Source organism: Helicoverpa armigera, chromosome 22 (assembly GCF_030705265.1).
Source record: "Helicoverpa armigera isolate CAAS_96S chromosome 22, ASM3070526v1, whole genome shotgun sequence".
Lineage (NCBI taxonomy): Eukaryota > Metazoa > Arthropoda > Insecta > Lepidoptera > Noctuidae > Helicoverpa > Helicoverpa armigera.
The window spans coordinates 5,355,646-5,372,391 of NC_087141.1; the positions used below are offsets into that span (position 1 = coordinate 5,355,646).

The 16,746-nt window shown below is 39.3% G+C and overlaps 1 protein-coding gene across 1 annotated transcript; it reads left to right on the forward strand.

Moving 5' to 3' along the window:
• Positions 1 to 32: 32 nt before the first annotated feature.
• On the forward strand, positions 33 to 15,008 carry LOC110382685 (RRP12-like protein). Its single transcript, XM_064040352.1, has 19 exons — positions 33 to 254; positions 482 to 734; positions 1,094 to 1,220; positions 1,973 to 2,272; positions 2,492 to 2,575; positions 2,646 to 2,798; positions 3,102 to 3,337; positions 4,893 to 5,007; positions 5,418 to 5,582; positions 5,987 to 6,637; positions 7,008 to 7,477; positions 7,957 to 8,129; positions 8,765 to 8,976; positions 10,515 to 10,771; positions 11,038 to 11,267; positions 11,569 to 11,745; positions 12,175 to 12,340; positions 12,824 to 12,964; positions 14,316 to 15,008. The coding sequence occupies exons 1-19, from the start codon at positions 119 to 121 to the stop codon at positions 14,392 to 14,394; spliced, it is 4,125 nt and encodes a 1,374-aa protein (XP_063896422.1). The 5' UTR covers positions 33 to 118; the 3' UTR covers positions 14,395 to 15,008.
• Positions 15,009 to 16,746: the final 1,738 nt, after the last annotated feature.

Consider the following 16,746-nt stretch of genomic DNA (forward strand, 5'->3'; position numbering starts at 1 on the left):
CAATGTCATCTTTGATTTTGACAGCAATGACAACCATTTGCAGCTGACTTCATTTCAAATAGATCCGCAACCACGTGCGGTGTTTTTATATTGAAACTCGTGCTATGAAATAAGCAAAATGGGAAAATTCAGATCCAAACTAAAGGGAAAATCGAAGGGGAAGCGATGGCAGAAGGGCCAGTCCTCGAACTCCAACCCGAAAATACAGAAATACCGGGAGATGGCGAAATCCCGGTTCTTTCAGGAAAATCTAGGTAATCTGGGTTATATTTTCATTTATTTACTCTACATGCCGTAGTTCTTTGACAAAAAAACTTTAGTATCCTATACCAATCCGACTTATTTACAAAGTATGATCTCATTTTCTACTCCCTAACCTTTAACCAATAACAAAACAAAAAAAAACACATCAAACCTTCTTTCTTGCCTTTTCACCAACTTCACCACATTTAACTCAAACATGATTCTCAAAAATTTGCAGGAAGCACTGGGTTAACCCAGCAAGCTGTTTCAAAACACGATGCTATGATGACTTATGGACACGCATCACTTAAGAAGAAATCTGATGCTGAATCAGAACTGCTGATCGCTAAGGAACTGGAGAACATGTCTATGAAGAGTACTGATGAGCTCTCGGATACTGAATACTCGGGCTCCTTCAAAGCTGGCACTTATAAAACTTTCCAAACGTTTGCGTCTGATTGGAGTCAGTGTTCTAATGTTAGTTTTAGCAAGTGAGTATAACTATTGACTATATGTATTTGTTTAGTTTTAATTATCTAAGTAAACCTAATGGTCTACTATCCATCCATCATGAAAAATAATTTTTGAAGTAAAAAATGTAGTATTTAACCAGGTGAACTCAATCCTGCAGCCTCAATGTCTTAGGTATAAATTGTTAAAAATTACTATTGCAAGAAAACACATTTTGCCTAGGTAGAACAAGCACAACAAATGTTTTTTTTTTCAATTAGCTAACAGTAGTCTCTCAGTCTCTCAGTTCACAGTTTCAATTAAATTATACCCTTTGCTTATTAATTTTAAACATTTATGCCAGTTTTATAATTTCTGAACTGAACACACTTTCTTCCAGGCTACTGACAAGGTTTGACTCAAATAATGGACTGCATAAGGAGATGTTGGCAGTGCTGGCTGCAGTCACAGAGGTCATCAAAGAGCAAGGTGGCAAGGAGTCCACTACTGAGTACTTTGCTGCACTTGTGAGTTTCAGTTTATTAAATAAATTACAAAATTATATTTACATAATATAGTATAACAGTTAACACGTTCGCGGACGCTACAACTTGAGATTGTGTACCAAAATGACACAGTAAATGTCCATACAAATTATACGACGTGTATGTACGTAGCGTATCGTCCCAAGACATCATGACACAACCGAGCGCGGTATGCGCGCGGGACGTTTATACACGTTGCGCGTTGTACGTGTGTGAGTACCGTTACCGCCCACTGTCATCGGAACTTATTTGAAATAGTTTTAAATTTACTCTACGTGACAGTACAGCTTCGGGTATTTTACATGATGTGACACAAGATACATTCAATAGGATTTTAACTTGAACATTTTTTTCCAATGAAATTTCTGTTGTAAAGTCAAAATGTTATTTGGACGTCATTGTACGTTGTGCTTTATCATAATTTTGAACGATGACGTTTAATCTTGTCCTGTCCGCGAAAGTGTTAAGATTAAGTCATTGCAAACAGTTTGTATGTGGCTTGAAAAACAATGGCATGTAAAAGTAAATAATCACAGTCAACTCAATGAGTTTTACTAGAAAGGTGCCAGGATTTATATACCTAGATATACAATGATGTACATAGAACTTATCAACTTAAAGCGAATTAAATTTTCGTAATTTGGAGCATTTTTTGTGTGAACAAAGCAAATATTAAAAAAACAAAACTGATTTATAAGTCAATAGGGTAATTAAATATAAAACTTTATTCACAGATGGAAACCCTAAAATCTTCAGAACTGGAAGAGAGCTTAGTAGCAACACTGACACTCTTGTCTATGGGTATAAAGGCAGTCCCACAAGCAGTTTTAAGAAAGCAGTTCTCAGACTCAGCTACAATCTTCACTGATATTCTTGTGAAGAATGAACAGAGTGAAAATGGGGCTCTACTGAGGAGTGCTATTGGGTGCCTGTCGGTGTTACTGAGGGCCCAGGAATATGCCCTGTGGGGTGATTCGTCTACTATGAGGGTATTTGAGTCAGTCCTGGCTTTTGCGCTGCATTCTAAACCTAAGGTCAGTTGGTATTTAATTTAATTTAAAGTTTTTAGTTCTATTAATTTGTCTTTGGTATTAAACTTTTAAAACTAGTCTTTCCACATTGGCCCATTGTTTAGTTGGAACTTATCCACCTTCATCCCGAATTGGCGCCCAACAGGGCCAGTGTTGAAAAGTATAAAAACTGATTCCGTGTGTTTTTTCCATTATTTATACTGGTATGATCAATTTTCGTAGGTCCGCAAAGCAGCTCAACACGCCGTCACTTCTGTTCTTCGTGGCAGCTGTTTCATGATTCCTTCTGAAGATCAGAAGGTTAAGGTAACATTTTTTTTCTTAACATTAATTCATTCAATCGTCTTTCATTATCTACAATAAATATTTATTTCAGGTACCAAAACTCCATCCCGGTTCAAATCGTGTGGCTGAGTACTGCCTATCTCAGATCAAGGCTGAAGCATTGTTGTCTGGTCACAGGACTGTGTTACATACTTTAACAATGTTGAGAGATGTACTGCCTGTGTTTAGCAAGGATTATATTAAGGTAGGATATTTTTTATATATATTACAGCCCTGTTATACATACATAACATAAAAAAAATATGATTAAATGATGTCATAAATAAAGCTTCTAAATAAGAGTTAAAATTGCGAATACTTAATTAATGGTATTGATAAAGTCTCATTAAATATAGAACTAGTAAACAACAATATTTTAGAACAAATCAAAACTTTTTTATATGTATTTTTTTTGTATGAATAAATTTTGTTTTGCAGTGAAATTAAAGATTCCACAAAGTCTCCCACCTGGGACAAATAACTAACTTAAAAAAACCTTTATCCCCAGTCAATCTGCGAGGCAATCCTCTCTCTAATGACACACAACAACGTGTACATCAAGACGTGCTGTCTACACACATTACACGCGCTCTTCTCAAGCAGTCGGGAATCCAGCAATATGACTGCCAATCTGGCTGTGCAACTGACTAGGGCTCTGATGGCTGCCCGACCCCCAGCCAATGACACCGGACAAGTGTTAGCTTGGGCCGCTGTGCTGCAGCAGGGATATGGCTGTTTGGCTAAGTAAGTAATATTACAGTAATGTGAGTGTCATACTGGCTGTCCAACTGACTAGAGCACTGATGGCTGCCCGACCCCCAGCCAATGACACCGGACAAGTGTTAGCTTGGGCCGCTGTGCTGCAGCAGGGATATGGGTGTTTGGCTAAGTAAGTAATATTACAGTAATGTGAGTGTCATACTGGCTGTCCAACTGACTAGAGCACTGATGGCTGCCCGACCCCCAGCCAATGACACCGGACAAGTGTTAGCTTGGGCCGCTGTGCTGCAGCAGGGATATGGGTGTTTGGCTAAGTAAGTAATATTACAGTAATGTGAGTGTCATACTGGCTGTCCAACTGACTAGAGCACTGATGGCTGCCCGACCCCCAGCCAATGACACCGGACAAGTGTTAGCTTGGGCCGCTGTGCTGCAGCAGGGATATGGGTGTTTGGCTAAGTAAGTAATATTACAGTAATGTGAGTGTCATACTGGCTGTCCAACTGACTAGAGCACTGATGGCTGCCCGACCTCCGGCCAATGATACCGGACAAGTGTTAGCTTGGGCCGCTGTGCTGCAACAGGGATATAGGTGTTTGGCCAAGTAAGTAATGTTAGAGTAATGTGAGTGCCGTACTGACTGTGCAAGTGACTAGGGCACTGATGGTTGCCCGACCTCCGGCCAGTGATACCGGACAAGTGTTAGCTTGGGCCGCTGTGCTGCAGCAGGGATATGGGTGTTTGGCCAAGTAAGTAATATTACAGTAATATGAGTGTCATACTGGCTGTGCAACTGACTAGAGCACTGATGGTTGCCCGACCTCCGGCCAGTGATACCGGACAAGTGTTAGCTTGGGCCGCTGTGCTGCAGCAGGGATATGGGTGTTTGGCCAAGTAAGTAATATTACAGTAATATGAGTGTCATACTGGCTGTGCAACTGACTAGGCTCTCATGGCTGCCCGACCCCGAGCCAATGATACCGGACAAGTGTTAGCTTGGGCCGCTGTGCTGCAGCAGGGATATGGGTGTTTGGCCAAGTAAGTAATATTAAAGTAAAGTGAGGTGAGTGCTATACTGGCTGTGCAACTAACTAGGGCTCTCATGGCTGCCCGACCCCCAGCCAAAGATAACGGACAAGTGTTAGCTTGGGCCGCTGTGCTGCAGCAGGGATATGGCTGCTTGGCCAAGTAAGTGCCTTATTTGATATATAGCGGTGTTCAAAAATGTATATTCGTTAATCTGAATCGATTATTTAACTTTTGCTTGTGGGAACCCCAAAACAAACTACAACCTGAAACACCATAATGCACTTAAATTATTTATATTACTAGCTTCCGCCAGCGGTTTCACACAATTCCTAAGGGTCCTACTTGCCGCACCTGGATGAGAAGTAAATTACTTTAATTTATAAGCTACGTAACTGCTAAGTTTCATCAAAATCTCATTCAGTCGTTGACGCGTGATAAAATAAAACAAACATACACATGATCTTTCCCTTTTATAGTTTTAGTATGACTAATATCAATATTCCTGTAGCCTATCTTTAAAACACTATAATGAATATAATTTTTGTTCCAGTTTGGATCTGAACCTGTGCATGCCGAACTTGCCTGCGTTCGTGAACATCTGCGTGACGGAGCTGTGGCAGTCTGACGTCGCTGATATCAACTCCGCCTCTACTAACGCGCTTAAGGTGAGAAATAGAGTTTTTTATATTATTTTTTATGTGGAAGTAGTTTAATTTAGTAAATTATATGCAATTCTAAAAAAAGGGACTTCTTTCTATACCTTTTTTTGGTAATTTTTTGGTCAGTACCCACCTTCCCATCCTTGGTTTTATATAGCTGTCTGTGAATCTTGCATAGTGTATTAAATAAATAAAAAGGTGAAAATGAAGCAAATCCACTCGTAAGATAGGTTTTGACTATTTTCGAGCTTCGTAATCCATTTTCTCCTTTTTAACATTTTTCTTATTTATTAATGTACTTCTTAGATGTACGTCTACGTAAGTTTTACGTCCAAAAGTGGTATATTCTTTCCTTCATAAGAAAAGAAACGCATATTATTTTATTTTCAAACTTAACTCACTTATTTATCCAACAGGCAGTATTACTCGACTGCGTGAAGTTAGCCCTGGATTCCGATGAGACGTACATAAAGCACAAAGTTCACATTGACGCGATATTCAAGAGCATCGGCACTGGACTCGACAACCCATTCAATCAGGCTATACGACATGTTATACTCACTATTGCTGTGTGTTTTGAGGTAAGTCTGGTACATTATTTGCTTGTAGTAAATAAGTTACTCTTCCAAGCTAATATGGGTATTTTATTAAAATCGTTTTGTCTTTGTGTGTTTTTGACAAAATTTTCATCTGCCTAGCCTTCTCCCAACTATGTTGGAGTCGGTTTCTGGTCCATCCGGATGTAGCTTAGAATTAGAGTTTTACATGGAGTGACTGCCTATCTGACTGCCTCAACCAAGTTACCCGGGCAACTTGGACCTAAGATATGAGATTAAATTATTTATCTCAATTTTTATATTTGGAATCTAAAGTTAAAACGTGTATTCTGACATTTCATCTTTAAAACAGAATTTTAACTTCACATTGATTTTCATTTCCCAAAAAAATACATTCATATTCAAAAATCCTTTATTATATTCAACAGATCGGCAACGACAAAGTAGCAAACTCCTTGGGACCTCTACTAAAGAAATTGAACGATCGTCGTGAGAGCCACAACTTTGACAATGACAAAGAGGTTGAATACGCCACAGGATGCGCGATTAAAGCACTCGGACCAGAATTCGTTCTACGCATCATACCCCTAAGAGATGGCCCAGAAACTATAAACCTAGAACGCAGCTGGCTCCTCCCAGTGCTCAAAGAAAAAATAACAAATTCCAACCTAAAATTCTTCGCCACAGAAATTTTGGAGATGGCAACATTTTGTCGGAAAAAATCCAGGGAACTTACCCAAATGAAAGATGTTCCCGGATCACATACTTATGAGTTACTGTGCAATCAATTTTGGGCTTTACTGCCTTCATTTTGTAATAGCCCTAAGGATATTAAGGATAATTTTAAGTCCGTTGCTAGAGTGCTAGGTAGTGTTTTGAAAGATAATCCGGAATTCCGTTTATCAGTGATGCAGGCTTTAAGGAAATTGATCAGTTGTTCGGCGGATAATGAGGCAGATTTGCAAGAGTTGGGCAGGTTCGCTAAGAACTATTTGCCGATTTTACTGAATATTTATATGTCACCCGCGAAAGGCAGTAGCGCGGAGGGACAGAGGTTAGCGGCTTTGGAAACTATACAGGTAAGAATTTAATTATTATTTTTGAATTGGTAGCTAATAGTTAGTTAGAGCTTTTGTCGTCGATTTTGATAAATACCTAATCTTATCTCACTGCCCAAAAAGGAAGAGATTCTCGATTCGGATATCTGTGTATTTTTCTATAAAATATTCTGCTGAAATCTTCTATCTCAAAAGAAATCTTTTATTCAATATCTATATACATTAATTTAGTACACTACAAAAATTCAAAAACCTCTAAAGCTTTAGCAACATTCTCTTTAAAAGTTAATTTTGTCATTTAATGTTTTTTTCTATTTGAATTATTTGCTATAATGATAAAAAACATTCTCTAAAATACCTAAAAAATAAAATTTTACTTCATCTTAACCAGGTATACCTAACAATCAGTGAACAATCTCTGCGCGAGGAATTATTCACGAACGCACTACAACAACTAGAAACATCTAAAGACAACCAATTTCAACGGGAATCTATCCTAGACATCATACGTGCCTTAGTTCTATACCAATCTAGCGACCGAATAGCCAAGTTATTCGACGACTGGGTCTACCCACTCTGCGAAACAGTTTTAGAAGACCCTAAAAAACATAAAAAGGCTAAAAAAGAAAAAACAGAACAAGAGACAGAAGGAGAAAATAAAAAAACAGAGTTAAAATACAGAGAAAAGGCAAAAATATTAGAAATGGAACATAAGAAGGCTTATAGGATATTGGAAGAGATTTTCAAGAGTGATAAGGAATGTTGTAAGCAGTTTTTGAAAGATAATTATAAGAAGATTAAGAAGCTGTTGATGAGTTCCTTGAATAAGGTCGCTGATAGCAGTAAGGCAGCTAGGTTAAGGTGAGCTTGCTTTGTGGATTCATTCTTTTTCTGTTTAGAATTCATACAAGCATATTATATTTATACAAGCATATTATTTATTTGGACGGATTTGGATTTTTTGCCAATATATCAGGTATTGGTTTGAACAAAAAACTGCATCCATTTTTTGTATTTGGGTCATCATCTGCCTAGCCTTTTCCCAAAAAAGTTGGGGCTGGGTTCCAGCTTAACCGGAGATGTAACTGAGAACCAGCCTTTTGATCTAGGAATGTAATGATATAAATCTCATTAAAATGAGGTCTTTAAGGTTCATGATTCATGAAAAAAGAAAACAAAATAAAAATAGCAAAATAGTCAAGCCCTTGAAAGCATAGTTATATTTTAAATTGTCCTATAACACTGTGTCTAAGATTAAATAGATATACCTGGGATGCTTAACCATATACCCGAAAGTAAAAGACTACCCACGTTTAATTACACAACTATTTCCCCCGCAGATGTATAGAACACCTAATAAACTCGACGCCGTTCTTAAACGCGGAGAGCAAGTTACTCAAAAGCGCGATTGCCGAGTCCGTCATATGCACTAAGGACATCAACAGCAAGTGTCGACAGTGTGCGTTCAACCTTATCAACAGCGTTGGTAACGTGCTCAAGTCGCAGGAAGGAGGTATGTAGGTTTTATGTGTATGGAAATAAGGTTCAATTTTAGTTGACGTTGATGGGAACGGTTTTGAAGAGATGTAAGTGTATGTAGCAATCACAAAAAAGAAAATAGGACTTATTATTGTGATTTATGTGTCAAACGGGATTTCTTGTTTGTGGTACGTATAAAAACATCAGCTTACTACTATGGTCCAAAAACCTAAATAAAATTATTGAGGTAAACAAAAATCAGTCGATCGAAATTCAGTCTTTAATTTTTAATTACCTAAAACTAGTACGCTCAAAAATTGTTTATGTTCAAAAATATTTTTTCTTACGTAAAATATGTCTTCTTCTTACATGTAGCTACTTGGGTGTTTAAGGGTTGATTTATATTAGGCCGGGACGTGGCCGGAGCGTGCCGTGCACGTGGCTCGAACGGGGCACGGACGTGGAACGTTACAGACGCCACAAACGACGCTCGTCATACAAAATGTATGTAACGTTTCACGTCCGCGCCCCGTTCGAGCCACGAACACGGCACGCCCCGGCCACGTCCCGGCCTATTATAAATCATCCCTAAAGCGATCTAATTTTGAACAAAAAAAAACTTTAGGCAAAAATGTTGAATGCAAACAACAATTAATCCATTGTCCGCAGGCATGCAAGCATTCGTGGACATGCTAACATCAGGCCTCACAGCGCCTCTCCCGCGAATCATAAGCGCGACACTTCGTGCCATAGCATCAGCACTCTTCAACTTCTCGGAAGACATGGGGCTGAACACCGTGCAGACTCTACTGGAGACTGTGGTGGAACACATGACTAACTCCAACAGGGAGGTGGTAGCTGCCTGCATGAGCTTCTTGAAGGTAGGTTCTTTCGTCAGTAAGTGTCTGGAATATTTCGTCAGCAAGTGTCTGGAATGTTTCGTGAGCAAGTGTCTGGAATGGTTCTTATTTTGTCAGCGTCATAGTCTAACCAGATGCAGCAGGTTGGTAGTATTTTATATGGAGAGACTGCCAGTTGTCATACCATACATTTTGGTGAGGGTTTTTGGCTTCCGTCTACTAATTACGACAGTCGCGACCCTTCGCGCCATAGCATCAGCACTCTTCAACTTCTCGGAAGACATGGGGCTGAACACCGTGCAGACTCTACTGGAGACCGTGGTGGAACACATGACTAACTCCAACAGGGAGGTCGTGGCTGCTTGCATGAGCTTCTTGAAGGTAGGTTCTTTCGTCAGCAAGTGTCTGGAATCTTTCGTCAACAAGTGTCTGGAATCTTTCGTCAGCAAGTGTCTGGAATCTTTCGTCAGCAAGTGTCTGGAATCTTTCGTCAGCAAGTGTCTGGAATGGTTCTTATTTTGTCAGCGTCATAGTCTAACCAGATACAGCAGGTTGGTAGTGTTTTATATGGAGAGACTGCCAGTTGTCATACCATAACTTTTGGTGAGGGGTTTCTGGCTTCCGTCTACTAATTACGACAGTCGCGACCCTCCGCGCCATAGCATCAGCACTCTTCAACTTCTCGGAAGACATGGGGCTGAACACCGTGCAGACTCTACTGGAGACCGTAGTGGAACACATGACTAACTCCAACAGGGAGGTGGTAGCTGCCTGCATGAGCTTCTTGAAGGTAGGTTCTTTCGTTAGTAAGTGTCTGGAATCTTTCGTCAGCAAGTGTCTGGAGTCTTTCGTCAGCAAGTGTCTGGAATCTTTCGTCAGCAAGTGTCTGGAATCTTTCGTCAGCAAGTGTCTGGAATGGTTCTTATTTTGTCAGCGTCATAGTCTAACCAGATGCAACAGGTTGGTAGTGTTTTATATGCCACGCCATCAGATGCCCAAAATTGCCCTCGTTTAATTAGTCATAGTTTAACCAGATGCAGCAGGTTGGAGGTATTAGATACAGAGAAACTGCTCTCCTAGTTAGTACAAATGGAACTGGTGGAGCTTCTTGAAGGTAGGAAGATCTTGTGTAACTACAACTGAATGTTAGTCTCCATCATTAGCCTAGATATTTCCCAGTGGAGCCAGGGTTTTCCCAGATTGATTTTGCAAGTTTATCGTCAACTGTTAGATTTTCCCAAGATTAGAAATACAGCATGATAGCCCCAGTGCCAGAATTACCATACTGACCACTGTACTTGCTATATATCTATATCGTCTATGTATATATTATACTTATTTCTTCTTTTTATGTATTCCCCTATGTTCTCTCCATATACACTCTTATGTACTTCCCTGTAAATTCCCTTATTGACTCCTGCATACTACCCCAGTGTATTCCCATATGTACACCCTAAATACTCCTGTACATACTATCTTACTTACTCCCCCTATGTACTCTCGCATGTACCGGATTTTTTTACACCCCAGACAATACTTAATTCACCTCCCATTTACAGGTTTACACAAAGGTGTTACCCACAGACGTGCTAGCGGGTAGTTTGCCCCTAATCTTCAAGACCCTCTCCGCTATGCCAGAAGACTGTAAGAGGCACTCCCGTCTAGAAATAGGCTACTTCCTTACCAAGATGTTGAGGAAGTTCGGAGCTGACACCGTGGAGAAACTGATACCGCAGACTGATGACGTCATGCTGAGAAGACTGAGGAATATCAGGAAGATGGATAATAGGAAGAAGAGGCAGAAGGATGGACAGAGGTGAGTGGTTTGAAGTTATTGAGTGAAATTGGTGTGATGTCACCACGAAATTCATTTTAAACAAGCAGCTTTTTATGGCTACAAATTGCTAATAATCCGTCCTAAAAGTACATAATTGATATTAACGAATTATAGTGTTCCAGCTTTTTAACAAAAACAAGCTTTCTATAGACCACATAAAATTACTTCTTACAAAACCACATACTTCCTTTCAAGCACATGGATAAAATAGTCAAACAATTTTCTAACCAATGACCCCTTTTCAGAGACCAATCAGACGGCGATTCAGACACAGATATGCCAATTAAGGGCACGTCAAAGACTTTGGAAGATATTCTTAAAGACTCTGACTCCGAGATGGAATTCCTTGATGATGAGGAAGAAAGGTCCAAGCCTAAGGCCAAGAAGGCCAAGGGTAAGAACCAGGCCTGGATCGAAGATGACCCGGAGAACATTGTGGATCTCGCTGATGTGTCTGCTTCTAGGAAGATTACAGGTAATTTTGAAGAAGTTATAGTTTCCTGCCTTTTATGAAGGTTTATTAGTTGGTAGTCGTTCTGGTTTTTTTTTGTTGGTAATTTTTGTTCTTGAAGACATATTTAGAATTTAAAAAAAATCAAGATAGTTTCGTATTTTTTTATTTTATTATTGTTGATCTATTATAACTGCATAGTTTGAGGCAGCATTCCTTAACTTACCTACGCAAAATTCTTCTCAAACATACAACAAATACATACTTTCCATGCACATCATTTCCAACACCATCAATTATATTTCTCTTTCTTCTTTCCAAACAGCAACGGACCCATCCCGCAAACAGAAGGCAACAGAAGTGAAAGCGCAGAAGAAGAAGGACGGTGGCTTCAAGACCGCGCCCGATGGCAGGTTGATCATCACTGATGACGCGTTCGGTGATGATGGGGACGATGAGCCCCGGCCCAGCGGGGATATTGATACGGACACTGATGATACTGGTAACTTTGGTGGCTCTTAAGAAGATATTGTTGGTATAAAAAAAAATCTTCTTTATTTAATTGCCTAGTTTTGGCATTATCCAAAATAAAACAGATTTTTAAGTTATACCCTGTGTGTTATTTTTTTTTCTGAATGTGTCTTGAGTATATGTGGCAGTGTTGCTATTAAACGAAAGAACCGACTCAGATGCGTTTTTTTTAAAGCTGTTTTTGTGAGATGTTTACTAGGCAAAGAAGTTATTAGGCCACAGTTTTTAGGATTATTCATAAAATCACAGTGCATCCCTACATGTATTGTTTCGCTAATAAATTTATTCCAATTGAGTTTTACCATCAACTGCAAAACAGTAGAATGCCTAAACCTACCCCCAACATAGTTGGGAAAACGCTAAGAAGATGATGACCTAATTCTAACCCCATTTTCTATAGACGCAGAAGAAGAAGAAGACAAAAAGCCGTCGAAACTCCTAAAGCCTGGAGCGAAACGTCGTTACGACGATATCCTCAGCGTGAAGAGTGGCAAGTCAGGCCGCAGCCGCGCCTCCACCGTCACCGTGGGCTCCAAGTACCGCGCCGGAGGGAAGGGAATCCATAGGTAAGTCATAAATAGGCTATTACACCTACTTTTTAAACGTTTTAAATTGTACAGGTTTATTAGCACTACAAATAATATAACGCATAATTTTCCGACTCACACGCCGCCATATTGGACTGTCGTCATGACATCCGTCTGCCCCGTTGGTATAGTTGTCGTGTAGCGACTGCTGTTTACGAGGTGTTGGGTTCGATTCCCGGGTGAAATCACTTTGTGCTGTTAATAGTCTCTCACAATGCAGCCCGGAGTCTGGGAGTTCGTGATTGATACACCAGTGCATCGGACGGCGAGGTCCTGCGCCTGATCTCTCTCCTGTGGTGTCGGATTGCCGTCCCAGCAAGCTATGAGAGTGAAGAAATAGAGAGTGCACCTGTGTCTTATGCATTACAATTTGTCCTACGCAGCTGGCTGGTCTCCTCAGAGAGAACAGTGGCCATGGTCGACAATCGGCCTTTTCCTCATATAATATTATTTGCTTCTCAGGCCACTCGGATCAGCAGCTTCCGTTGCGTCGGGTGCGGGTACAGAGTACAGGTCTAAGAAGGCGAAGGGTGATATCAAAAAGCAAGGGAAACACGATCCCTACGCGTATCTACCGCTATCTAGGAAGAATCTGAATAAGAGGTAAGTTCTATAAAGATTATTTGACCAAATAAATTACAATCTCTGTAACTCCCGTAGATGGTCAATTTATATTGTTAAATTTATTAGACGGTTGATATTGAAGAATGCTTAATTAATTTTAGCGTCATTTTTATTGCAGTATTATCTAATTGTAATATTACACCTATTATAATGATCTTAGATTAGCAAATACACCTATTTTTCTCCACAAACTAATCCCAAAACAAAGACAAAGTACACTTAGCTTTTGTGTGACGTCACTGTTTCGTACTATACAGCCGTGACGTCAAAAACTCCCACTCCTGAACTTTATTCTTTACTAGCTTTTGCCCGCAACTTCGTTCGCGTGGAATAGTGACTACCAGCAGATTTTTGATTTGACCAATAGATGGCGCTATATGTCCGGAATATTTTTTTTTTGTAATAAAAACTATCCTATGTCCTTTCTCAAGTTTCAAACTATGTCTGTACCAAATTTCACACAAATCGGTTCAGTAGTTTAGGCGTGAAGAAAAGACAGACAGACAGACAGACAGAGTTACTTTCGCATTTATAATATTAGTTTGGATTAAAAACTCTTTTGTTTCTAAAGCTTGTCTACCAACCACAGACAATAATATAAATATATATCTCCTAACACTCGTAAAATCTAGGTCGAGGCTAAGGTACTAATCTCAACATAAATAAAACAATAACAACGTCTAAGTTGCATTCCACTATCTCCGGAAATACTGGACCGAATTTCATGAACTTCATCTAGTTTATGTTGGCACGGTTCCAAGTTGAGCAAAAAACATCGTTCCGAGGTGGTAAAATGATATAAATCATTGGAATAACTTGTTATTTTGTTATTGTACGACTGTGAATATTTAAGACTTTGTTTTTTATATATTTGGAGCGCTTTTACGCTAAAATAGGCACTGAAAATTTATGAAACTTTTGAAGTACCTAATATATCGACTACGCTCATGGTTAACAAAATGACTAGCGGAAATATCAAAACGCAAAATCTACAAAAAAAGCTGTGCCAAAAATGAATGTGTTCGGGATACGAGGAACATTACTCCGATAAGATAACTCCGCTCTTACGTGCAAGGGCGGAGATATCTATGGAACCCGCCAAAATAAAATCACCAATCAATCAAGACCATTTTTTGACAGATTGGTTTTGATTTGACAAAGAACCCGAACGCCACGCTAGTTCGAGTAACTGATCACGCCAACCATACGTTACTTGACCTACAAGAAGGCGCCTGACCTACCTACCTACCTTCCTTATGGCATCTCCGCTATCTTTCCTTCCTCCGTGACAAATTTTAACTAAATTGTAAAATGCATTGTATTTTCACAGGAAAAAGGCCGTCACGTCAAAACAGTTCAAAGGCATCGTTAAATCAAAAACGAAAGGAGGACGGATAAAGAAGAAATAGTCTTGCTTTTAGCTTAATAAATTGTAACTGCTATATTTGATTATATTGTTTAATGCTAATCTTTAGGTCGTTTTTATCGTCGAAAAAGAACTTTAAAATGTTAAGCCAGAACTTTCTGATTTGACGTTTTAGTATCAAAGTTAAATTATGGCGCCAAAAAAAACATGGCGATAAGTTCAATACCTACTGATTGATTTACGCAGAATCTGAACTTAGCATATTATTATTCTCGTAGAAATTGTTTACTATCACAACAAAATTTACGTCTAAAATATATTAGAAATCTAAAAGTTTTCTGCATCTTTGGGTCAGTGGGAAGTAAGCTAACTTATTCCAGATTACTCTTAAAAATAATTAACTTGAGTTCAATATTCATAAATCTGAGATCATGAATTTCAAATATTAACATTTTTGACTATAAAAACGAACGGCGACCATCATCAATGACACTAATATCATGTGTTACAAGACGTTTTAATGCTTGCATAAGAAATAACGTAAATATTTATACTCTGCGGTTGGACTGCTTCGCAAACGTTGGCCAATCGGCAATCGTTATTGATTTGTGAAATGTTGAAACTTAAAAGTATATATTAATAAATCAATATGAAATATTGCTTTGTTTTATTGCTGATCAAGTATTTGTTTTATTTTGCTTTGAACAATTTATTTGTTCCATCTATTAAAATTGGGGCGAGTGGCTAAGCAACAGCCACACAAGTTCAATGTTATGAGGGCAACCCGGTCAGCCCGTGGCTGGGTGACCCATCTTTGTCATGACAAGTTTCGGAAGGCACGTTACGTTGGTGGGTCCAGTTGAACATCTTTAGCAGTTGATACGAGTAGTCAGACAAAGGGGTCTCGCGATGCGCGGGTGAATGACGAGGTCAAATACACTACCATTAGCCGCTACCATTCTATATGTAGGTATTATAAACTGCATCTACTAGAACTGAAATATTAGAAGCCGACACCAATGTAGTTCGGAAAAGGCTAGGCTAGGGTAGTTATGATTGCGATAATGCCGAAATTCCTTCGTGGGTATTAAACTTTCTGAATGCATCGCAGAATATAGAAATATAGTCTATATATAGAAATATATCTACTGTCGTCACCTACTACGTTCGATGCGAGATCGTGGGCGTATTTGAGAAAACTGACACTACTTAGGACTTGTTACTTATTAGTTGCACCTACACAAACCTGCAGCCCACACGACAAGAAGTTAGAAAAACATAAATAAATCAATTCCCAGCTATTTTAAGAACTTCAGAAATTAATTGAGAGAGAAGCCTGCCCGACAAACGCCCACGTGGTATTTACCGTCTATCAATATTTTAGTTAAGTATTGCGAGCTAGTAAAATTGATAAAACGAATTAATTTAATGAACTGTTAAGTAAGATGTAGATTAGGTGTTATATAATATGCGAATTGTATATTCCTACAGGATCTTTTCTAAGGATGTGACCACTCTTAATAAATGTAAAATAATATCTCCTTTTTTTACGCAACGCTGCGTCCACCGTACTGGGCACTATGATCATTCCCACAGATTCATTTTGTTTTTGTTTGTGCTGCCCCTCAGTTGTACGCTCCTTATAAACTACCTTATGTACTACCCTTACTTCGTACTACCTTATTTTAAGTCCTACCCCTATGTACTTTCTTAGATACATGCCTTATGTACTTCTCTTGTTCACTCCGCTGTATAGGTTCTCTCTCTATATACTTATAAACTCCCGTTAATACATAGGTAACCGGTAATATAATCCTATGTACCCTGACTACTGATAACCTCGTTTTAGGTCTCGGGTTCGATTCCCGAATGTCGGGGCGGGCCGATACCGCTTTATGTATTTTAGAAACATGCTAAAGTCTATAGGGTTGGTGTTTGATGCACCCGTGCAACAGAGAGCACGTAAAATGTCAGTCCTGATGATCTCTCGACGGTCGTGTCGTATTGCCGTCACATCGGCCTATGAGAGTGCACCTGTGTCTGGGCTCGTGCACTAGCTATAATGTCCTGCGCAGCTAGCTTATCTCCTTACGTCGTATTACAATTAACAGCCGCCGCGGCCGATAATCGGCTAGGACATGAATTTTGTATGGGAATTTTCAACCATATCGGATGGATCTGCCCCTGCTTTCACGACCATACAGCTAATTACGTCCGTCTAACCACTAGAAAAGTGGATAGCCTAAAGGTACTAATTGCGGCTTTGCCGGAAACCACACGACATACCTGCTTATGTTATAGCGGAGTTTAAGTAAGGAAACATTCAACTAGGTAGGTACTTAAGTAACCACACTTAGCTATCTGTCTATGTGGTCTGACGATCATTAAATAATGG